The 24,625-nt window shown below is 49.0% G+C and overlaps 1 protein-coding gene across 1 annotated transcript in view; it reads right to left on the reverse strand.

Annotated features, from left to right (window-relative positions):
- Positions 1 to 24,625, reverse strand: part of NCKAP1 (NCK associated protein 1) — a 906,912-nt gene that overhangs the window by 132,721 nt on the left and 749,566 nt on the right. Inside the window, exon 28 of the mRNA XM_069225777.1 lies at positions 8,543 to 8,659. Within this exon, the coding sequence (XP_069081878.1) occupies positions 8,543 to 8,659 (117 nt within the window). The remainder of the gene's footprint in view (positions 1 to 8,542; positions 8,660 to 24,625) is intronic.

The raw sequence follows: 24,625 nt of genomic DNA on the forward strand, positions 1-24,625 counted from the left end.
GTCACCTGTCTGACCTGGCCACACAGATGCTCCTAGGGGCCTCTGCCCATCTCAGACTCAAGATGGCAGAATCAAGTGGCCACCTGGAGGAGCTCTGGGCACTACCCCTGGGGTGGTGATGGACAGGGGAGTGGTCACTCCCCTTTCCTTTGTCCAGTTTTGCACCAGAGCAGGGACCAGGGGTCCCTGGACTGGTGCAAACGGTTTATGTAAGGAGGGCACCAAATGTGCCCTTCAAAGCATACCAGTGGCTTGGGGAGGCTATCCCTCCCAAGCCATGCAACACCTATTTCCAAGGAGAGAGGGTGTTGACTCCGTCTCGCAAAAGAAATCCTTTGTTCTGTCTTCCCCTGCCTGAGCTGGTCAAGCACCAGGAGGGCAGAAATGTGTCTGTGGGGTGGCAGCAGCGCAGGCTGCCTGGAGAACCGCAGAAGACTGGTAGAAGCAATACTGGGGGTCATCAACTAAAGAGCACCCAAAGTGCATGGAATCATACAACCAATCCTGGCAACGGTATTGGGGTATTATTCCAACATGTTTGATACCAAACATGCCCAGGTTCGGAGTTACCATTATGTAGCTGGACACAGGTAGTGACCCGTGTCCGGTACATGGGTAAAATGGCTTCCCCACACTTACGAAGTCCAGTGCAATGGAACTGGAATTCGCAAGGGCACCTCTGCTCATGCAGGGGTGCCCTCACATACATGGACCTGCACCCTATCCTCTGGGCTAGGAGGGTCTACTATAGGGGTGACTTACAATGACCTGGTACAATGACATGTGGTGAAAGGGTTCATGCACTTTTTCATGCAGTCTGCAATGGCAGGCCTGCAGACACATTTTGGATGGGCTCTCATGGGTGGCACAATACATGTTGCAGCCCATGGGGAACCCTTGGTGCCCCAATGTCATGGGTACCTTAGTACCATATACTAGGTACTTATAAGGGGCACCAGTATGCCAACTGTAGAGGGCACAAAGGTCCAAGGCAACCAAATTTAGAGGAGAGCGCGCAGTCACTGGGGTCCTGGTTAGCAGGATCCCAGTGAAAACAGTCTAAGCACACTGATAGCAGGCAAAATGTAGGGGTAGCCATGGCAAAAAGAGGGTACTTTCCTACATGTACTCATGTCAGTACTAGATTTATTATGCTATGCACCCAAAGCCCTGAAACCCTACTAGTCCTATAGTGTTTCTGACCACCTGCAGGTGACAGCCCATGCTCCCAGGAGGTCAGGAACAATGCCGACTCTGGCACGAGGTACTATCACCTTCTCCTGCAGGAAGGTTAGTAAATCAACATATCAAGGCCAAAGGCTTCAAAGCCTCTGCCTCCTTTGATACACATCCCTGGCTCCTCAGACCTGGGAGATTGCACCTCCAGCCAGGTGACACCAGGACAGGTGGGAAATTAGACATGCAGGGAAGCGTGGTGCACTGTAAGGCCAGTCACACCCCTAAAGTGGGCTGCCTGATGTGACCCACAAAAGAAGAATTCCACCATCTTGATTTTGGTGGAATTAGGAACTCTGGGACAGGGTAATGCCCATGTCCCACAGGAAGTGGTCATATAGGTGGTGTACTAACCCCTAGAGCACGTAGTCCATTGGCTACTATCGTTCACTCCCCTTAACGCCCCTAAATCCAGTATTTAGGTGGCCCCCTGACACAAGGAACTCAGATTTAAAGGACTCAAGAAGAAGGACACCAAAGAGCGTAAGGAGCAGTAACTGACTTAGGGCCAACCCTGCTAGCCTGCCTGCTGTCCCCACCAATTGCGACAAGGACGACTCGTCCTGCAGCTGTTCAGTCTCCAAAAGCCAGGGAGGGTTGCCAGCACTTTGCAAAACAGCTGGCATCTCCCGTGGAGTAGCTAAGCTACTTCCCTGCATCCTGCAGGGACCGCAACGCAGGCTCCGGTTCACTGAACTGCTGACCCCTGGCCTCAGAGATGCAGCAGCCACTCAAGAGGAGGTGTTCTGTGCTCATAGAGGTCACCCCGTCTCCCTAGCAAAGTAAAAGATGCTAGATCTGCCAGAAGCACCCCAGCACCAATATCAGGGATACCGGACCCCTTGCAGCAGCCTTGCTGGCAGCCCAACATGGACACCGACCCAACAGAGATCAACCAGCTGACAAGGGAGATCAGAACGCCAGAAGCCAGCATCCAGAGTGGCCGAGCTGTTTTGTTTTGTCCCTATCTCATCTATCGTCACCGGAAGCAAGTGTCTCTGACAGCTGTGACTCGACACCTCAAAACACCTCTGCACCCTAGTCTCACAGCTTGAGTCCAAGTGAACCAACGGTGTCTCTAGCACCCAGAGACTCCCAAGACCTGAACTCATCCTTGAGCTCTGCAAGATTGGACCCTCAGTCCATATCTGCAGCCTCTTTCTGTGTAACCAGAGTGCCTCTGACCGCTGCGGCCCACCGGACAAAAGACCACTGCACACAAGACCCCCACCCTGAGCCACGATCAACTGACGATACATTCTGGCTCCAGAGACTCTAAAGACCCATGGGTCTTTGGGTTTGAACCGACTGCCCCCCCCCCCCCCCCCCCCCCCCCCAAAGTCACCGCTTGCAGCTTCTTTTTGCAGGGAACGTTTCCTATTGACTTCAATGGGTTGCCCTGACACCAAAAAGCACCTCTGCACCCAGATGCCCCCGCACCAATCGAGGTGACCTGTTGGTGCAGCCTTGGACCTTGGCCCCTACAAACCTTAAGTCCTGAAGAACAGCCCTGTAAGTTGTTGACAATGGGTCTTATGCAGCGTATGTTTTTCCCCATAGATTAACATTACCGCAAATATAGTATTGCCTATTTAAATGTTAATAACCTATCTTAAAAAGTACTTACCTGATCACAAAGATTTTGGTGCATAAAATAATATAAAAATCTGTGTTATTTTTATAAATTGGTGTTGGATTTATTGTCGGGTTTCTTTAATGTGTTTTTTTTGGTTCAGGTATTGACTGTGTGGGTGTACAACAAATCCTCAACACTCCCCTTTGATAAGCCTAAGCTGCTCGACCACACTACCACAAAACAGAGCACTTGGGATTTTTGAAGAAAGCCATGTTAACCAGTAAGGGTTACCTGGACTCTCTACATTGTGTACTTCATTTCAAAGCACCATACAGAGAGCCAGCTTCCTACAGAGACGGTTTTGCCTTCTGACAATATCTCCTTCCCCTTCTTACTGAATCCCTCAGGTAGACGTTTAAACAGCTCCTGCATCTCCTGCCACTGGGACCCATCATAGCAGAAAGAGAGTCTACAAAATGTGTTAGGAGCCAGTGGGTAACCACTTCCTATAACCACTCTCTGCGACAAGCTTCTTGCTCTCTGTAAGGTAGCGGTGCATCGTCTGTGGGCTAAGCAGAGGCCCGCTTGCAGGCATTTTGGATGACAAGGGAGTTGGACAGACATTGATTATTTACTACTTGAAGGTGCTATAATAATCATGAATTGTAGCCACATTCTTCTAGGTGCCATTTTGCAGGGGAGATATATCACAGCAATGTACCACAGAGAGTTAGAACATTTAAGTGCATGTGGTGGTAGCCGTTTTGATTGAGACCGAATATAAAAGCTGCCCATTTGCTTGAGATTTGTAGCTGCTAGGAAACCCATTTCTGTAATGGCACTTTGATGGTTATGGTTGCCTTTTTAAAAGGTAAGGAAAGGTCTTAAATAAAGGAGAGGTTTAAGTAAAATGTCACATGTTATTTGCAGCAGTTTATACATAACTGTGAAGAATTATAAAGTTTGAAGCACTACTGCTAGATAGTGGGGAACTTAAAGACCACATATATAAGATAATCAAGATTTGGATTTCAACAAGGAAACTGAGTAGTCTGATTAGCATTTTGTGATCTAATAATTATTAGATTTAACTAATTTATAACTACTCAGCCATCCTCATATTTAGAATGGCATGATTATTTTTGACATGTTTGAGATCAGTTATTGATTTATATTATTAGATATTTAGATCTCTTCTGTCTGAAGAAGTTCTTGCAACAGGGACTAGAATTGTTATAGGATTTTGTACTTTTATTTTTTAGATAGATGTGAATATGAAATTACTGTATCAATAGTTCTATAACATGGCAGTCTGGGTGTTTATACACGAAGACTGGCATATTGGAATGTTTTTGCTATACTTTAGTAAAAACTACTTAAAATTGGCTGCAAATGCATGCGCTCACATGACCATGGACAGTCCTCTTTTTACTATCACCCAAAAAAATATGGAGACATAATTGTGCGCAGCCACATTTTAACGGTTTTAAATCCCATTTAAAGTTGAGTGCGGCCTGCAATGCCTTCCTGGGATAAGGCACAGTTCAATGAGGAATCAATAGCAGTGCCTAGGGAGCTGCTTGGCCATCGTGAAATAAAACCTTTTTTTTATTTTTTAGACACATTGGCCCATGGCACTTAAAGGTGGTCACTCCCCTTTTCACTGTCCAGTTTTGCACCAAAGCAGGGAATGGGGGTCCTTGAACTGGTGTGGACTGGACTGGTTTATGCACTGAGGGCACAATATGTGCCCTTCAAAGCATACCAGTGGCTTGGGGAGGCTACCCCTCCCAAGCCAGTCACACCTATTTTCAAAGGGTGAGGGTGTTACCTCTCTCTCCCAAAGGAAATCCTTTGTTCTGCCTTCCTGGGCTGACCAGATCAAGCAGCAGGAGGGCAGAAACCTGTCTGAGGGGTGGCAGCAGCTTGGGCTGCCAGGGAAACCCTGTAAGACTGGTGGTAGCAATGCTGAGGGTCCTCTAAGGAGCGCCCAGAGAGCATGTAATCATACTATCAATACTTGCAACAGTATTGGGGTATGATTCCAACATGTTTGATACCAAACATGCCAACGTTCGGAGTTACCATTATGTAGCTGGACAAAGGTCGTGACCTATGTCCAGTACACGCAAAACAATGGGGCCCGCACTCATGAAGTCCAGGAAAATGGAGCTGAAGTTCGTGGAGTCACCTCTGTTACTGGAGGGGTGCCCTCACACACAGGCACTTGCACCCTGCCTTCTGGGCTAGGAGGGCCTGCCATAGGGGTGACTTGCAGTGACCTGGTGCAGTGAACTGGTAGTGAAAGGGTGTATGCACCCTTTCACGCAGGATGCAATGGCAGGCCTGCAAAACACTTTGCATGGGCTCCCTATGGGTGGCATAATACAGGCTGCAACCAATAGGGATCTCCTGGTACCCCAATGCCCTGGGTACCTATGTACCATATACTAGGGACATGGGGGTACCAGTATGCCAAATGTGGGATGAAAAAGGTACAAGTTACCAAGTTAAAAGGGAGAGAGGATAATGACTGGGGTCCTGGTTAGCAGGATCCCAGTGAACGCAGTCAAAGACACTGAGAACAGGCAGAAAACGGAGGTAACCATGCCAAGAAAAAGGGCACTTGGGTACGTCTGGTTGTGGATATTCGTGCTGTTTTTAACATGCCTAAACAGGAATACAGTTTCTGTGCCTAAATTGTTTTGAATAATTCACCTGGTCTTGTCTCCGTGGAGGTTAGAGTGCTAAAGCTCACGTCATTCATTTGAGTGATGCATCATGCACACTGTGAGCTACATAGGTGTAAACTAGGTGAGGCAGAAAAAGCGCACCCCCTAGTGGGCCCCAGACACAGCGCACCCGGTCTGCACTCCAGAGGCTGGTGCAATTCAGCTCAGCATCTGCCACTGCGGTACCCTTGGCTGGATATGGCGGCACACTGAGGTGCCGCGGCACACAGTTTGGGAACTACTGGATTGAGGGACCAGAGGTCTAGGATAGGGCAGAGGACAACCTGGTTCTTTTTGGGTACCAGAAGGTAGCGGGATTAACAACCACAACTTACTTCTTGCACAGGGTTCCTCTCTATGGCTCCCTTGGCCTAGAGAGTTGTAGAGAGTTTTAACTTCCTCTGAGAGAAGTGCTGTCATCCGATTGTAGGATGGTGGCATGGATGGCGGGGTAGACTTGAAGGGGAGGGAAGAGCTCTTTCAAACTGTCTGTCCCTAAAACGCACAAGTCTTACGTGATGGATTGCCAGTGGAGCAGGTGATGGCAAATCCTGTCTGCAATTGGTCCCCGCTCCACGAGGGCGGTGGATCCCACATCCCCGACCACGCAGAGGCTGGGCAGCATGCATGGCACAGTGGCTGGACAGCACTAGACGTGGCAGCCACGAAAGAGGCGAAAAGCAGACTGAGGGGGGTGAGGGGCTGCTGCAAGGCCCAAGGACCTGGCCGTAGCCGAAGAATCCTTTAGGGCTTCAGCACCAAGTCTGCTTTCTCTCCGAAGAGACGGATGCTCGCAAAGAGCTTGTCCATAAGATTGGCTTGGACATCTCCCGAAAAGTCAGACGCCCTCAACCAGGCGTGGCGCCTCAAAGCCACTGTTGAAGCAAACACTCTGCCCAGTTAGTCGGCCGTGTCCAGTCTCCATAGGATTGTGAACTTTGCTGTGTCTCCCCGACAGCAACTGTTTGGGAAAGTACTACCCAGGCCCCCTCCAGGACCTGTGGCAGCACCTGTGCAACCATATCCCACAGCGTGTGGGAATAACAGCCCAAAAGGCATGCGGTGTTTACGGACTGCAATGCTAGGCTGGCAGAAGAAAACATCTTCTTCCCAAGTGTGTCTAGCCTCTTGGATTCCCTATCCAGGGGTGTGGAAGGGAACACACCCTAAGAGGTGGAGGCTTGGATACCCAAGCTCTCAGGGGGGGTTACGTCAGGAAACCTGGGTCACACTAGATGGCCATGGTGGTAGGCGATTGTGTTGTTCACAGGAGCCTGTGCTGGGTTTGGACCAGGTACCCAGTAGGACATCCATAACGGCTTCATTAAATACGAGCAGGGGTGCGGAGGGTGAATCCCCAGGCTGAAGTACATCTGTCAGGAGGTTTTTCCTGACTGCCAATGAAGGCAGCTCAAGGTCCAGGATAACCGGCTGCTCTCCATACCATCAATGACAATGAAGTTCCCTCCTCTACAGCCACGGTAGGGAGCTATCCAGTACACTGGCTTCACCCATTTCCATATGCTAGTCCATGGTGTCTTGCAGCTGGTATTCCAAAGGGTCCAGTGATCCTTCCCATTCCTCACCGTAACCTAGTTCAGGATCTGACACAGGATGTAAGGCCATCAGGCTACTTGTCAGCAATGAGGATGGGAACAGAGGCACCGGGGAGCATGGGTGGCGCCGGGAGAGTTGACATCGGAACTGGCGCCAGGGGAAAGTTGAGGTAGTACGACCGATGCCATTCTCGATCTAGGAACGGATCAATCGGTGCCCCTCGGAGCCGAAGGGACCCCTTCTGACACTGCGGGGCCCTAAGGCGCACCAGCGGAGTTGGACTGCCTAAAAATGGCCTCAAAATTTCTTACGTTGGGCAGGATTTGCTCTGGCTCCCAGGAACTCCGGGAGGCGCGGAGGCGGCCAGACTTTGCATAGGAAGGCCTAGATCGCTGATGCTCCTGTTCCCTCCTCGGCAGATGGACGAGGTGAAGTCGAAGAACGTTTTGCTTTCTTCAACTTCTTATGCCTCGACTTACCAAATTGTCCTGAGGACTTGGAGTGGGACAACGAAGAGAGGGGACTCCGCGACTGATCCAGGGACCTTCTTCTCGAACAAGACCAGGACTAATGCGGAGAGGGCCAGGCCACCATCAGCTTTAGGGCCTGCTCCCTCAAAGCTTTTGGATTCATGGCCCGGCACTCTGAGCTCGACTTCGGGTCACCCTCCAGACACCAAAGGCACATGAGGTGCGGACCAGTCACGGACATTTTCCGATGACAGGATCTACAGAGCTTGAACCTGATCTTACCAAAAGACATCCCTTCATGCACCAGGGGCAGAAATACTCAAAAAAGCTTTCACAAAAGTCGAAAAAGACCAGTCAAAAAGTGACTGAGGGTTAGCTTTTTCTTCAGATCAGTGATGGTTGGCGCTGAAAGAACAGAACGGACATCAGTGTGCCGGGGTGGCACCTATACAGGACCCACGATGGACGCAGAGCCGATTGACACCACCTAACAGCACGCAGGGGTTCTACTCAGGAAAACAACTCCGGATTCAGGCTAACAGCTAGAGGAAATTCCAAAGCAAGGAACCTGCAACTAGATGTCTCTATTAGATTGGACAATTTTCTGTGTGGATGACCACAATGCGCATGAGAAGAATGCCATTACTCATTCAAAAGGGAATAATGGCTGAAGTGAGTGGACTGATTTACCACAGTGTGTGCTGTGCTTGAAGGAAGCAAAATATGGATGACACTACAAGCGATCAATGGATGAAGAAGGCTTACTGAAAACCCCTGTATGAACGTATGTATATGCGGGTATTTTGAAGGCTTATTTAGGAAAACAGGTCTTGCCTTATGCCAGACATCTAGAAAAAAGTAGAATCTACAGAAAGAATCATTACTAGAAATACAGGTCTGCATGCCTTTTTGCACATACAAAGCAAGTTATAATTCTCAACTGCAATGAAATTTTCTAGAAAAACAATTACCTTCAATAGCTGGACTGTATTGAGACATGACATTGCTGGCCAACGTTGGCAATGAAACTGCCACAAAGACCATAAGTAAACAGGCAATTTTATATTCTTCTTCAGGGCTGATGTTTTCTAAAAAGTTAAGTAAACAAATTAACATTAAATCCAAACAACATATTGTTACATTTAAGGCTTTTTTGTCAATCTATTGGTAATTGTACTTTGTGCTACAAATTTAATGAAAAAGTAAAACAATAAAAGGTAGAATCAGTGGTTTCTGAGTTTATACACTCTACTCAGCTTGTTTATATCAGATGACAATCAAGATGACAAATGAAGGAATGTTGAATTCTCTTTGCTCCTCTTTCAGTTAGCCTTAGAAATCCAATCATGATATTTTACACATCACTTCATCAGCAGACGTACCAGATGAACAAGTTACTTACCTTCAGTAACGCCTTAACTGGTAGAGACATATTCGAGTTGCAGATTCCTTACCTTAGACTTTCCCCAGGCATCAGTCTGGAGCCAGAGATTTTTTTCTCGAGTAGTACCCCTGCACGACGTTAGGTGTTATCAGTCGGCTTTGCGTCAGTCATCGTGCGTGCTAGGTATGACGTTGTGGAACCTACATCGGCACCACCCCGGCGCACTGACGTCAGTTTCTTTTCACGACTTTCCACGCCAGAAGGGTGGAGCCGTGAATAACACTGGTTGGCAACACTAGGGCACTGAATGGAAAGTCCCTGTCCCTAGAAATCAGTTCGCAGAGCGGGGAGGATGGGTGGGTCAGTAAGGAATCTGCTACTAGAATATGTCTCTACCAGATGAACAAGTTACTTACCTTTGGTAACACTTTTTCTGGTGGATACACTAGCTACCTGTGGATTCCTCACCTTATGAATTCTCCCAATGTGGCAGCATTCGACGGAAATTTTATCTTCCCAGCTCTCTACGCCGACGAGGACGTCACAATTGCCCGACTCCCATGCAACTCCGCCTGACGTCATCGTGGCACTAAGAGGTCCTCGTCGGCGTACTGACGTCAGTTTTCACCATTTTTTATGTGCCTTTGAGGTGAACAGGTGATTACCGACATCACATACTCAACATAAATACATCAATCAAATATAATACATAATATTTATTCGAATATAAACAGTAACAATAAATATATACATATATATATTATATACATATTCACCCAAAGAAAACTTGGTATGACCAGACAGGCAATGGGGAGGAGGGTGGGACTGTGAGGAATCCACAGGTAGCTAGTGTATCCACCAGAAAAAGCATTACCGAAGGTAAGTAACTTGTTCTTCTGATGGATACAACTACCTGTGGATTCCTCACCTTATGAATTGAGTCCCAAAGCAGTACCGCACTCAGAGGTGGGTCCTGAGTGGTCACACAAAGAAATCCTGCAACACCGTGCAAAATAGCCATCCCTCCTAACCTCTGCGTCCAAGCAATAATGCTTAGCGAAAGTGTCTAGGGAAGCCCAAGCTGCGGCCTTACAAATGTCAGCCACTGGAACACCCCTAGCCAGGGCTGAAGTGGCAGACTTAGCCCTGGTGGAATGGGTCCTGATTCCAACAGGAGGATCCTTCTTTGCCAAAGAATAACATTTTAATACAAAGAATGACCCACCTGGACAGCATTCTCTTATGGACGGCCTTGCCTTTCCTCTTCCCCACATAGCGAAATTCTCTGGTCCTTTCAATATAAAAGCTTAAAGCCATCCTTGGGTCAAGCCGATGCAGTCTCTCCTCCTCTTTCGATGGATTGGGAGGAGGGTAAAAGGTCGAGAGTGTGATGGATTGCCCCATATGAAAGGGAGTAACTACCTTTGGTATGAAAGCCACCCTGGTTCTCAGCACCATCTTGTCTGCATGAAAAGATGTGAAGGGGGCTTAACACAGAGCCTGAAGCTCACTCACACGCCTAGCAGACGTGATGGCTGTGAGGAACACTGTCTTTAAAACCAAAAGCCTTAACGGGCAAGAATGCAAAGGTTCAAACGGCAAACCCATCAGAAAAGTGAGAACCAAATTCAAATCCCACTAAGGCATAAGAAAAGGAGTGGGAGGAAACCTATTAGTTAGTCCTTTATGAACCTTACAACTATAGGGGACTTAAACAAGGAAGGTTGGTCAGGAAGGCATAGAAAGGCCGACAGTGCCGATAAATAGCCCTTCACAGTCGCAACTGCACAACCCCTCTGTGCCAAGGACAATGCAAACAATAACACATCCGACAAATGGGCTTGTAAGGATCAATTTGCTTCTCTCAACACCAATCAACAACTTTTGCCCATCTGCCAGCATAGATAGACTTGGTGGAGTGTCGCCTGGCCGATAAAATAACGTCCACCACTTCTGGTGGGAGAGAAAAGGAACTCAGACTGCACAGTTCAATCTCCAGGCATGAAGGTGCAGACTCTGTAGGGGGGGGGAGGTGTAGAACCTGCCCCTGCAACTGCGAGAGGAGGTCTGCCCTATGAGGGAGACGGAGCGGAGGGCACAGTGAAAAATGGAGAAGATTTGTGTACCACACCCTTCTCTGCCAATCCGGAGCTAGAACCCGAGGAATTAAGGGTATGGGGGGAAACGCGTAAAGCAACTGGCCGTTCCAGGACATCTGAAACGCTTCCCCCAGTGCTCCTTGCACTGGATACTGGAGGCTGCAGAACAACGGGCAGTGCGCGTTCTCCCGAGTGGCAAACAGGTCTACCTGAGGAAACCCCCACATCTGGAAGATGTAACAGATCAGGTCTGGATGGAGCCGCCACTTGTGATCGGCCGAAAAACGCCGACTGAGACTGTCCGCACGCAGTTCAGAACTCCAACCAGATGGTTTGCTACTAAGCAAATCCGATGGTCCTGAGCCCAGGACCAGAGCCGCAGAGCCTCACTGCAGAGAAGGTACAACCCTACTCCTCCCTGCTAGTTTAAATACCACATTGCAGTAGTGTTATCGGTCAGGACTTGGACCGACTGACCGCGAAGGGAAGGGAGGAAGGCCTTGAGAGCCAGACGTATCGCCCGCAATTCCAACAGAGACATCTGTTCCACTGGAGACCAATGACCTTTGACCTCCAGGTCCACCAGGTGAGCTCCCCACCCCATAGTGGAGGCATCCGTTATAACCGTGGCCACTGGAGGCGGTAGTGAAAACGGCCTTCCTTGGGAAAGGTTGCCATCCACAGCCCACCACTGCAGGTCCTCTGCAGTGAGACTGAAGATCATTATCGACTCCTCGAGATCCCCTTTGTGCTGAAACCACTGCCAGCGGAGGCACCACTGAAGAGCCCTCATATGCCAGCATGCATGAGTGAACAACGGAATGCAAGAAGAGAACAGACCGAGCAGACGTAGGACCTTGAGGACTGGGACAACCACTCCATTTCGAAACATTGGAATTCATGCCTGAATGTCCTGAATCCGCTGAGGTAGAGGAAAGGCCCAATCCAACGTTGTGTCCAGTACTGCCCCTATGAACAGGAGGTGCTGAGAGGGCTCCAGGTGAGATTTGGGCACGTTTATCAGAAAGCCCAGATCGAACAACAACTGGGTTGTCATCCGCATATGATGCAGCACGAGCTCTGGAGACTTGGCTTTGATCAACCAATCATCCAGGTAAGGGAATACCGCTATTCCCTTCCTCCTGAGACTTGCTGCAACCACCGCCATCACCTTCGTGAAGACTCGAGGTGCGGAAGTAAGACCAAATGGAAGGACCGCAAACTGGTAGTGTTGCGACCCCACCACAAACAGGAGATACTTCCTGTGCGACTTCAGAATAGGGATATGAAAGTAAGCATCCTGCAAGTCAACAGACACCATCCAATCCTCTTTGTTCAACGCCTGAAGCACGTGCGCTAGGGTCAGCATTTTGAATTTCTCCTGTTTAAAGAAACCAATTCAAAACCCTCAGGTCCAGGATAGGCCTCAAACGACCATCCTCCTTAGGGATCAGGAAATATCTTGAATAACAACCCTGACCCCTTTCTTGCTCTGGAACCAACTCCACTGCACCTTTTGATAAAAGGACAAGAACTTCCTGACGAGGACCTCTTATTGCCACAATGACGTCAGACGGAGTCGCATGGGAGTCGGGCAACTGTGACGTCCTCGTCGACGTAGAGAGCTGGGAAGAAAAAAATTCCATAGAATGCTGCCGCATTGGGAAAATTCATAAGGTGAGGAATCCACAGGTAGTTGTATCCATCAGAAAAGGGGTTACCGAAGGTAATTAACATGCTCATCAGATAGAGACTTCTATTTACAGATTCTTTACCTTAGAATAGATACCCAAGCAATACCATTCCCGGAGGAGAGTCCCAAGATCATAGTAGGAAGTCCTGCAGGACCGAACAGCAGTGTACCCATCCCTTTGGACCGGACTGTTTAGGCAGTAGTGTTTGGTGAACGTGTGCAAGGATACCCACGCCACTGACAAAAGTCCAGGACTGGAACTCAGCGCGCTAACGCAGTGGTTGCAGCTGTTGCTCTGGTAGACTGAGCATGCAAACCTTCCCACATTTTAATGCAGAGAACGACCCATCCAGAGATGGTTCTCTTCTGCCCTGCCTGACCTTTCTTCCCATCTATATACCCAACAAAGATTGCAAGTACAACTACACAATAGTGTTTTGTAAACGTATGGGCTGTAGACCACGTAGCTGCCTTACAAATGTTAGCTAAGGGTATATTTCCAATGAAAGCCATAGGGGCTCCTTTCTTTCTGGTAGTGTGTGCGTTCTGAGAGTGACAGGAAGTTGTCTTTTTGCTTTAGTATAACAAGTTGGAATACATTTTACTATCCACAGAGCTATGCTGCTTTTGGATATTGGATTGCCTTTATGAGGTAGTGAGAAAGCTACATAGAGCTGTTTAGTCTTTCTAAATTCCTTAGTTCTAACAATGTAGAACATTAATGCATGTTTAACGTCTAAAGTGTGAAGGGCTCTTTCGGCAACTGAATCAGACTGGTCACTCAATGGGTTGATTAATGTGGAATTGAGAGACCACTTTGGGAAGAAACTGCAGATTAGTGTGAAAAACCACTCTGTCCCTATGAATTTGGAAAAATGGTTCTTCCAAGGCTAGGGGCTGGAGCTCACTAACACATCTGAGACATGATAGCAACTAAAAAAAGCCACTTTCCATGAGAAGTACTGAAGAGGGCATGAGTGAAGTGGCTCAAAAGGAGATCCCAGTCCCATGAGTATGGTAAGGAAAAATTTGAGGTTGCATGATGGTGCAGGAGGCACTCTTGGTGGAATGACTCATTTAAGGCCTTCCATAAATGCTTTGAACACTACAATTTGAAACAGGGATGAATGGTGTCTGTTTTGTAAATATGCAGCTATAGCAGCGAGATATAAGCAAATGGAGGTGTAGGCTAAATTTGCTTCTTGTAGATAAAGCAAACAGCAGACAATGTCTTTAACAGTACTTTAATGGGAATAATGTGTTTGGGTTGGCAGTAGAAAAAATAGCATTTCCACTTTGCAGCATAACATGCTTTAGCAGTGGGTTTACAAGCAACACTGAGAATGTCCATACATTCTGCAGGCAAATCCAAGTAACTTAACTCTAAGACCTCAGGAGCCATATTGCAAGGTTGAGAGATTTGTGGTCTGGAGGGTCTGACCTGACCTGACCTTGGTTGTGAGTGAGAAGATCCAGCCTGCTGAGAAGCTTCTCGTGGGGGACTACTGAGAGGTCCAGTAGTGTGGTGAACCAGGGCAGCTATAAGTATCATTCTGAGGGATGTCTGCCTGATCTGTTGAACTAGAAATGGAATGAGACGGAGAGGCAAGAAAAACATAGGAAAATATCCCTGACCAGCTCATCCACAGAGCATTGCCCTTGGATAGAGGATGTGGGTACCTAGAGGCAAATTCTTGTTGTAGGGAGCTGGGTTCTGGCTGCAGTACCCACCCCCAAATTTGTGCCTGGTTTTAGATGCAACTTCGACTGAAGTGCACTAGGTACCTGCTAACCAGGTCCCCAGTGCCAGTGTTCCTTCCCTAAAACAAGTCACCTGGTACCTCGATCCCCAAGTGGCCATGCCCTTCAGCTCCCTGTAAGTTCTTAGTAAATGGTACCCCGGTACCTAGGACATGGGCACTGAAGAGGGCCTCTTGGAGCTGCAGCACAACTTCTCAGACATATTAAGTGTAGAGGGAAGCCATTTTAAATGCATGTGCTGGACACTGGTCATTACGAGAACCCCCGCTACATGATGGCTTCTTTGAATCCTGGGATGTTTGGTATCAAACATCTCAGAATAATAAACCTTTTCTGATCCTAGTGATGGGCCTCCAGGGTTAGGGTTATGCCCACTTCCCAGTGGAAGTGGTCGCAAGAAGGGATGTAGTCACCCTAAAGGTGGGCAGCCCATTGGCTACCGCCTAGCACTCCCTGTAATGCCCCTAAATTGACACCCCTATACTCTAGAACCCAGATTCCTGACAACCTAAGAAGAGTCGCACCAGCAGAGAAAACTACACACCAACTGACTTTGCCTAGCCCTACTGGCCTGTGTGTAGCCTGTGACAATCCTGCACCAAAAGACGACCTGTCCTGCAGCCAAGCGACCTCCAAAGCTTTGGGAGGAATGCATGCCTTCGACAACGATCAAGATCTCCCAAGAACAGCAGACCTGTTCAAGAACAAATCAACTATAAAAGAAAAATAACTCTGCCCTGAGGAACTGCAAAACTGCAGTTGCATCCACCTCTGCACTCTGCTGCCCCTGTGACGCTGTGGGTTCAAGTTTGGTGCTGCCTTGTGGTCCCCACTGTGCTTACCTCAATCCCAGGAGATCGAACCCTCACACCGCTCTCCTTACCTGTGAGCAGCGCATCTTCAGTTATCCCCAGTCTACATTGGCTAACACTGGCCGCCCGACACTGTGTTGGCACTCTGCACCTGGTCACTCATGCCACTGAGGGTGTAAGTTTGGTGCTACCTTGTGGCTCCCCCTTGTGCTTACCTCAACCCCATGAGATCAACCCCTAACAACGCTTTAATCGCCTGTGGAAGGTGCATTTTCTTTCACCCCCCAGTCTCCATAGGTTAATCTTAGGCCCCCGACTTCGAACTTGACCTCTACAACCCAGCCACCCCTCTGTCGCTCTGGGTGCATGCTTGGTACTGATTTGAACATTGTCTGGTGTTGACCTGAATTTGTGTACTTACCTGCAAAACTGCATGTAGTAAAGCACCCCTTTTCGTATGATTACCCACCACTTTTTGCCTGATGTTGATGCTAACTTGACTGAGTGTGTGTTGGGATCCTGCTAACCCAGCACCAACACCAGTGTTATTTCTCCAAAACTATACCATTGTTTTCACATTTGTCGCACCCCTGGCACTCAGCTAAATCCTTTGTAAAAGGTACCAATAGTACAAAGGACTCTGTGGCCAGGGGGCCCCCTAAAGCTGCAGCACGCATGCACGTATTAAGCCACCCTAAGGGACCACTCACCAAACACATGCATACTGCCACTGCAGCTTGTGTGTGCTGGTGCAGAGAAAAAGGTAAAGTCAACAAGGCATCAAACTCTGGGTGCATGCCTACCAACCACTACCTGTGGCATAGTTACGTCACCCCTCTACCAGGACTTCAAGCCCTAAGGCAGGGTGCACTATACCACAGGTGAGGGCATAGTTGCATGAGCAATATGCCCCTACAGTGTCGAAGTCGATTCTTAGAAATTGTAAGTGCAGTGTGGCCATATTGAGTACGTGGGGCTGGGAGTTTGTCATTACAAACTCCATCCACAGCTGCATGATGGGAAGTTTGGTATCAAACTTCTCAGCACATTAAACCCACACTGAAGCCAGTGTTGGATTTATTGTAAAATACACACAGAGGACATCTTAGAGATGCCCCCTGTATTTCAACCAACCCTTTAGTGTAAGGCTGACAGGTCTGTGCCAGCCTGCCACTAACAGACACGTTTCTGCCCCCCATGGGGTGAGAGCCTTTGTGCTCTTTTGGGTCAGGAACAAAGACTGCTCTGGTTGGACGTCCCTCAAACCTTGCTCCTACAGAAACTGCAACAGTTGGCTGTGAGTATCAAAGGTTCAGGCCTCCTGTTACAGTGCCCCAGGGCATTCCAGCTAGTGGAGATGCCCGCCCTCAAGACCAAGCCCCAGTTTTGGCAGAAGGTCTGGCAGGAAAATTAGGAAAAACAAGGAGGAATGACAGCTGCAGCTGGGACTAGCCCTAGGATACCCAGAGCTGAAGTGAACCCCTCCTTGCAAAATCACCCATCTTGCTTTAGAGGAGAGTAATCAATAAGGACAGGAATGCACCCCTTCACCAAAGGAATAGCCACTCTCAGGGAAAGTAGCCATTGGCTACTGAACTTTGGCCCCCTGTAACACCCCTAAATAAAGTATTTAGGGGCACCCCTGAACCTTGCTCTTCAGATTCCTGGCAACCTCAAGAATAAGAAAGACTGAAGAACTGACACCAGCAGTGAAGACTCCAGACGTCAACTGACTTGGCCCCAGCTTCAAGACTCCTGCTACAAAAAAGGCGACGCATCCTGCAAGACCACTGACATCTAAAAGCCCCTAGGGGACTGCCTGCCCACCAGAGGACCAAGAACTCCAGAGGACATCGGCCCTGTCCACAAGAAACATCCAAGGAGGACTCAAAGAACTGCCCTGGATTCGCAAGCCCTGCCCACTCTGCACCCGATGCCCACTGCCCGTGTCCAGGTGGGCCACCGGTCCAGAGGAGGTCCCCAGGCGATTTAGACCTCGACTCCACCCTGGGTTGACTTCTCCTGGCAAACACAACTATGTCTGCAACATAAATGCTGAGGATCCCCCTGACCGCAACTGGATCAGACGAAGATTCCTGATGCCCAAAAGGTACCCCTGCGCCCCTAAAACCCCAGCCTTGGGGAATCCAACAGACAGTTTGTCCAGCCTTTGGTTTTCTGCAACTGACTCCCTGGACCCTGCCTGCAGCATCTTTGTGACCCATGGGGTTCCCCCATTGAAAAGCATTGAGCTCCCAACGCTGTGATTGCACTCTGCCAGCTCTGATTGTACTCTGTGTCCAGCTACCTAACGGTTACTCCAAACCTGGGCATGTTTGGTATCAAACATGTCAGAATCATACCCCAATATTGTTGCCAGTATTGGCTGCATAATTCCATGCACACTGGGGGCTCCTTAGAGGACCTCCCCTCCCCCCAGTATTGCTCCTACCAGTCTTTCAGGGTTTTCCAGACAGCCTTCGCTGCTGCAGCCCTTCAGACAGATTTTCGCTCTCCTGCTGTTTGACCAGCTCACGCAGAGGAAGGCAGAACAAAGGATTTCCTGAGGGAGAGGGAAGGCAATACCCTCTCCCTTGGAAATAGATGTTACGAGGCTTGGGAGGGGTAGCCTCCCAAGCTACTAGGTTGCTTTGAAGGGCACATTTGGTGCACTCCTTTCATAAACTGGTTTGCACCAGCTCCCCCCTGACCCTGCTCTAGCATGGAACTGGACAAAGGAAAGGGGAGTCACCACTCCACTGTCCATTACCACCTCAGGGGTGGTGCCCAGAGCTCCTCCAGGTGGCCACTCGATTCGGCCATCTTGAAACCAAGATGGCCACTTAGGCCCCTGGGAGCATCAGAGTGGCCCGGTCAGGCAGGTGACGTCAGAGACCCCTCCTGATAGGTTGTCACCATGCAAGGTGACCAAACCCCCTTTCAGGGCTATTTAGGGACTCCCTTGCAGGTGGGTGCCCAGATTCGACATGCAGGACTCCTCTGCATTGTTTACTTCTGCTCTTGGTCACTGAAACCACAACTGGACACTTCAGGAACCGACAAAACTGCAACTCCCGAGACAACCTTGCCTTGCAACATTGTTTCCCCGGCTCCTTCGAGCAACTGTAACATTTCCCTGGTTGTGCATCCTCTGGCGTCAGCAAAACTTCAGCTGCACTAGGAAGCAAAAAGGAATCTCCCTTGGAGTGAAGGAGTCACTCCGCAGCATCTGCATGCACCTACAGCAATGACATCCGGCTGCATGGATCTGCTCTCCTCTGGAACTGCGTGGATCCTGCATCAGAGGTGGTGGTCTGGAGTGCTCCGCTTGGTCCTCTCTGCCCGCTGTCCAACTTGGGAGACGGTGAGCACTTGCCTCTCCTAGCAGGACAGTACCCCTGTGCACGGTGACTCTTGCAGCAACCAAAGCTTGTCTCCTGCTCCAAGGGATCTTCAGTGTCCGAGTAGTCCCAGCCCTCAGCTCCTCATCCTCGCAAGGGCAGTCTCTCCTCTGCTGCTCCAGCGACGTGGGACTCCTCTCCAGGTGTGGTGACTGGGCCTCACTGCAACTTACTGTGCCTGCTGCCAGTGGGTTGCCTGTGGGATCTGCAACTGCTTTTTGCTGGCTATTCCGACTGCCGAGGGTCAGCCCGGACTCCCCTCCAAGGGTCTAGTCCCCTGGATTTTGCTGGTCCTTTTCAGCTTTGGAATTCTTCTTTTGCCTCTTCTTGCACTTGCCAAGGCTTGTTGGTGGTTCTCCTAAGCCACTGACCATCTGCAACCTGACAACTGACGTGGGACACCATCTGCACCACTCCAAGGACTCCTCTGCAGCCCTTGGACTCCACAGCTGGGTTTCTTCTTCCCCCGTTGACCCAGATCTTCATCCACAGAAAGGTGAGTAGTGGCTCCTGCCCAAACTGGACACTCCATCGTGGACTGGAATCTGTCCCCTTCTTTTGCAGTTCCTCTTCTTCTAGAATCCACCTTTGGTTTCCTGTGGTCTGGTCGTGTTCTTGCACAATCCATTTTTAAGTCCTCTTGTTAGTCCTTGGGAAAACCATGTACTTACCTCTGCTCTCCTGGTCATTGGGGGTCCCTAAGGTACTCATCTCTTGGGGTCCAGAGTTCTCTCAGCTCCCCTTTAACTACTCCATATGCTTGGGTGGAGGATTCACTTCGCATTCAACTATTTTAGTATATGGTGTGGCCCTCCCCTAGAGCGCTAGCGATTTTCTACAATTCTTGCTAATGCTTGTTGTTTCTATGCTAATTTCTGATTGCAATTGTGTATATAGTGTATACTTACCTCCAGTTGGTGGGACTGCTGATAAGTAATTTAGCGTAGTGTTACGATAATAAAGAACCTTTTTTTGTAACAGTGTGTGGTTCCTTTCATGTGTGATAAGTTACTATGTGACTATTGTGGTATTGCATAAGCTTTGCATGACTGCTAATTAACAGCTACCTCTAGAGAGCTCTGGCGTCCTAGACACTGTCTTCATTCACTAATACGGGTTGCCTGGACCTGGAATAAGGTTCCAACACCACAATTTTCCACCACCCACCAGGCCAGCTTCCTACCTGTCAGAAATCACCTCCTTAGGAAAGCCTACCCTTGTAACGATACCAATAAGGGCTTTGGCTACTGCAGGAGCTGTAGTAGACCGAAGGGGAATAGCTTCAGGATACCTGGTAAGCATGATCCACTACTACCAGTATATATTGGTTTCCTGAGGCTGTGGGTGGTTCAAGTGGACCCACTATGTCTACACCAACCCTTTCAAAGGGAACCCCAACCACTGGCAGTGGAATTAGGGGGGCCTTTGGGTGGCCACCTTCCTTACCACTGGCTTGGCAGGTGACACAGGAGCTGCAAAACTTCTTCACCTTCTGGGACATGCTGGGCCAGTAGAAGTGGCTGACAAGCCTATTCCACATTTTAGTTTGGCCCAGATGCCCAGCTACGGGGATGTCATGTGCTAAAGTGAGGATGAACTCTCTAATATGCTGAGACACTACCACTCTCCTGGTTGCACCAGGTTTGGAGTCTGGCCTCAGTGTATAAGAGTCCCTCCCCCCAATAGACACTGTGGGAGCCACTGACATCTCCCTTCTCATGTGCAGGTGCTTGCTGGTTTAGGCTTTCAAGAGTGGGACAGGTTCTCTGTCACAGCTGGTCCCCTTTGGGTCCCCCTGGACCCAAGAGCTCTCACTTATAAGAATCAAGCTCCATGGTCTCAGGTCCCTCAGAGGATGTCAAGCCCTCTCCCTGAGAGAGGAGTCCTGTCTCTTTTGCTGCTCAGATACTGGTCCCCCAGTCTTCCTGCATTTTCTCCTGGAAGTTTGGGATATTATTCCAGGCTCCAACACTTCTTGTTCACTCTGTGCTCGGCTTTGTGCTCTAGTTTTCACGCACACCATCTCAGGGATTCCCTGCATGGGTTTTCAGTTCTACCTCAGCCCAAGCTGAGGACTCCAGATCATTCGCTGGTAAGCATTCTACTGCGATTGCAGGAAAGACCACCACCTGTTTCAGGCCAGTACACCCCTCCCCCCCACTGTAAGATCACCACAGCCATGGGATAGACCTTAGTTACATTGTCAGCACTGGTGACTGGATCATTTGTCCAGCCAGATACTGTCCCGGGGAAACCAGTTTAACTGTCACCATGGTGACACTGGCACCTGTATCCTTCAGGGCTTCTACCGTTGTCCCATTATTTAAGGGGTGGTGTCTGTATTTGTTCATGTTAGGGGACCAGACAGCAAGAGTGGCAACATTTACCCCACACTCAGAGACTAAAGTAGCTTCAGTGTGAATGCGGATTTGCTCTGGGCACACTGTTGATTCCCACCTGGAGACTGGCTATACCAGCGCTAACTGGAGCAGCGCCAGAGGGATTCTTTTTGAGACAGGCCAAGTCTCCAGTTTGGTGTCCATTCTGTTTACAGTTGGGACACCAGGCCTTTTTAGGATCAAATTGTTTACCCATGTGAAGATTGTCAAGCGGCTCAGGCCCACCCTCCTGAGCAGGTTTTTGGGGCCCTGTCTCACCACCCTTCCCTTGGGGAGGCTTTGTAGCCCCTTTATTTTGGTCACCCCCAGCGGGAAGTCTTGGTCACCCTAGTCTTGACCCAATGGCCTGCCTTCTTTCCCAATTCTTGGGGAGAAATTGGACCTAGGTCTACCAGATATTGATGCAACTTGTCATTGAAGAAGTTACTTAAAAGATGTTCTTTCACAAATAAATTATAAAGCTGATCATAGTCATGCACTCCACTGCCAGTTATCCAACCATCTAGTGTTTTTACTGAACAGTCTAGAAAATCAACCCAGGACTGGCTCGAGGATTTGTGAGCCCCCCTGAACCTAATTCTATACTCCCCAGTGGTGAATCCAAAGCCCTCAATCAGGGTAGCCTTCATGTGGTCATAGGATTCAGCATCTGCACCAGTGAGAGTGAGGAGCCTATTCCTACATCTACTAGTGAACAGTTCCCAAAGGAGGGCTCCCCAGTGAGACTTCTTCACTTTTCTCATTCCAAAGGCCCTCTCAAAGGCTGTGAACTACCTGGTGATGTCATCACCTTCCTCATACCTGGAGACAATCTCTTTGGGGATTTTAGGGATATCGGAGTGCTCTCTGTCCCTAGCTGTTGTATTGCTGCCGCCATTAATGGGTGCTTATCCCATTTCTGCTTTCTCCCTTTCTATATCAAGGAACTCTCTGTCCAAGGCTAACCTTTTGGACATCACTGCTAAAAGAAGGGCCTCTTCATTGAAGCTCCCCCAATGTTCTCAGAGGAGCTGGACTCTCTTGTGGGAGATCCAGATCCTGTGAGCACTATAGTTGGAGACAGGGACCTTGGGGCCCTGTCCACCCTAATTAGGTTAGGAGGGGGAAGTTCATCCTCCTGATCCCTAACTTCTTCCGCATCTGAGGGGAGGTCTTCCTCCTCAGTAGGGTGTCCTTTAGTGTACTCTGCTAAGAGCTCCTGGAGCTTAGTCTTGGTAGGGTTGAAACAAGTTTTGATTTGTTTCAGTCTGCAGAGGCGGTGAGGTTGAGTTCCACCACCATGTCATCTGAGCTGCTCATTTTGTTACTCATGCAGGGGATTACCTTTAGGAGCTAAAAACTACTTCTAGCTACTTACTCCAACTACAGCAACTTTTAAAACTGAAAAAGAAATGCTAAAGAGGACTTAACCAAGGCCCTAGCAGGACTTACATTTTTTTTTGAAAAATTGTCAATTCAAAAATCAATTGAATCTAAAGGCAATTTTGGAACTTAGTTGTGTGATCAGATATTGGCTGAGTAATCCAGCAAGTGCAAAGTCGTACACCCGAACGCTGATCCACCAATGTATGAACCTGGCTCTGTATATACTATATCAAAATGAGATATACTACGCACAGAGACCAGGGGTTTCCCCGAGGCTAAAGTAGATAATACTAATGCTATCTTTTGTGGTAGTGTTGTTGAGCAGTTAGGCTTATCAGGGGGTAGTGCAAAGCATTTGTTGTACACACACAGGCAATAAATGAATCACACACTCCATGACTAACTCCAGGCCAATGTATTTCTATAGGAAAAATATATTTGGTACTTTATTTCTAGAACCAAAAGATTCTTGTTGCAGGTAAGTACAGTTGTAAGTATGTATCAAGCATATGTAACAAATTTACTTTGCTTAGGTTTGGCAAATTAAACAGTTTACAGGCAAGTAACACTTTTCACCTTCAAAAGTTGACAGTGCAATTTTCAGAACAGTCCTAGGGGGAAGAGTTAGTGCGGTTTTAAGGTAAGTACTCAACTTACAGTTCCAGTATCTGGGAGTTAGGATGTCCACTGGTCAAGTTTCAAGATGACCCCAAACATACACCACCAGCAACATGGGACCTACCGGGTGCAAAGGTCAAAGTTGGTGTTAGATTTAGAATGAGATCCTATGGACACTGGGGGCACTCGGAAACAGATCTGCTGGCAGGTAAGTAACCCATGACTTCAGAGGGCAGACCTGAGGGGTTTAGGTGAGCACTGGGGGCCCGCAGGTCAACACCAAACACACACCCTAAGTAGCACAGGGGCGGCCGAGTACAGGGTGGAAACACAGTGTTGGGTTCCCAATGCTTTTCAATAGGGGAACCCGGGGGGTCACAAAGATGCGGAAGGCTGGGTCCAGGGGGTCGGTTCCGGAAAACCAAAGGCCGGACAAGGAGGCAGGTCACCTGCTGAACGTTGCTGGACCATTGGTCGGATTCCCCAAGGCCAGGGGGCTATCGTGCAGGGGTACCTTTGGGCGTCTGGTACCTTCGTCTGGTTTTCTCACGGTGAGAGAGGTCCTCCGGATTTAGGCTGCAGGCGTCGTCATGTTGGCCGGGAGGGGTCAGACCTGCTCTGGACAGTTGGGCCACCTGGCCACGAGCCTTGGGTGCAGAGCGGGAACGACTTGTGGATCTTGGGTGGTTCTGAAATCCTTTTTGGAGTTTCTTGTGGACAGGACCCCTGTCCTTGGGAGTTCTTGGTCCTCTGGTGGGCAGGCAGTTCTTTGGGGGTTTGGAGAGGTTGCTGGACCTGCAGGATGTGTCGCCTTTTTGTAGAAGGGCTTCTGAAGATGCAGAAGGCCGCTAGGGCTGGGGCCAAGTCAGTTGGTGTCTGGAGTCTTCTCTGCTGGGGTCAGCTTAGCAGTCCTTCTTGCATCTTTTCTTCTTGAGGTCGCCAGGAATCTGGTGAGCTAGGTTCAGGGATGCCCTTAAATCCTAGATTTAGGGGCTTTACAGAGGTCAGTAGCTAATGGCTAATGTCCCCGAGGGTGGCTACACCCTTCCAGTGCCCACTCCCTTTGGGGAGGGGGGACCATTCCTAACCGATTGGTCCACGTATTCCAATCCAAGATGTAGGATTCTGCAGGGAGGGGGTCACTTCAGCTCTGTATTCCTCACTTCTGACTTCAGACAGCACAAAGGCTCTCGCCACATGGGGTCAGAAACTTGTCTTTTAGTAGAAGGCTGCCACAGACTGGTCAGCATTACACTAAAGGGTTGGTTAAAATACAGGGGGCATCTCTAAGATGCCCTATGGGTGCATTATACAATAAATCCAACACTGGCATCAGTGTGGGTTTATTGTGCTGAGGTGTTTGAAACCAAACTTCCCAGCCTTCAGTGAAGCCATCATGCAGCTGTAGAGTTCATAATGACAAACTCCCAGTCCATGTACTAAATATGGCCACGCGGAACTTACAAATGCAAAAAATGGACTTAGGCACTGTAGGGGTGTATTTCTCATGCAGCTAAACTCT

The sequence above is a fragment of the Pleurodeles waltl genome, chromosome 3_1, assembly GCF_031143425.1.
Source record: "Pleurodeles waltl isolate 20211129_DDA chromosome 3_1, aPleWal1.hap1.20221129, whole genome shotgun sequence".
Taxonomy (NCBI): Eukaryota; Metazoa; Chordata; class Amphibia; order Caudata; family Salamandridae; genus Pleurodeles; species Pleurodeles waltl.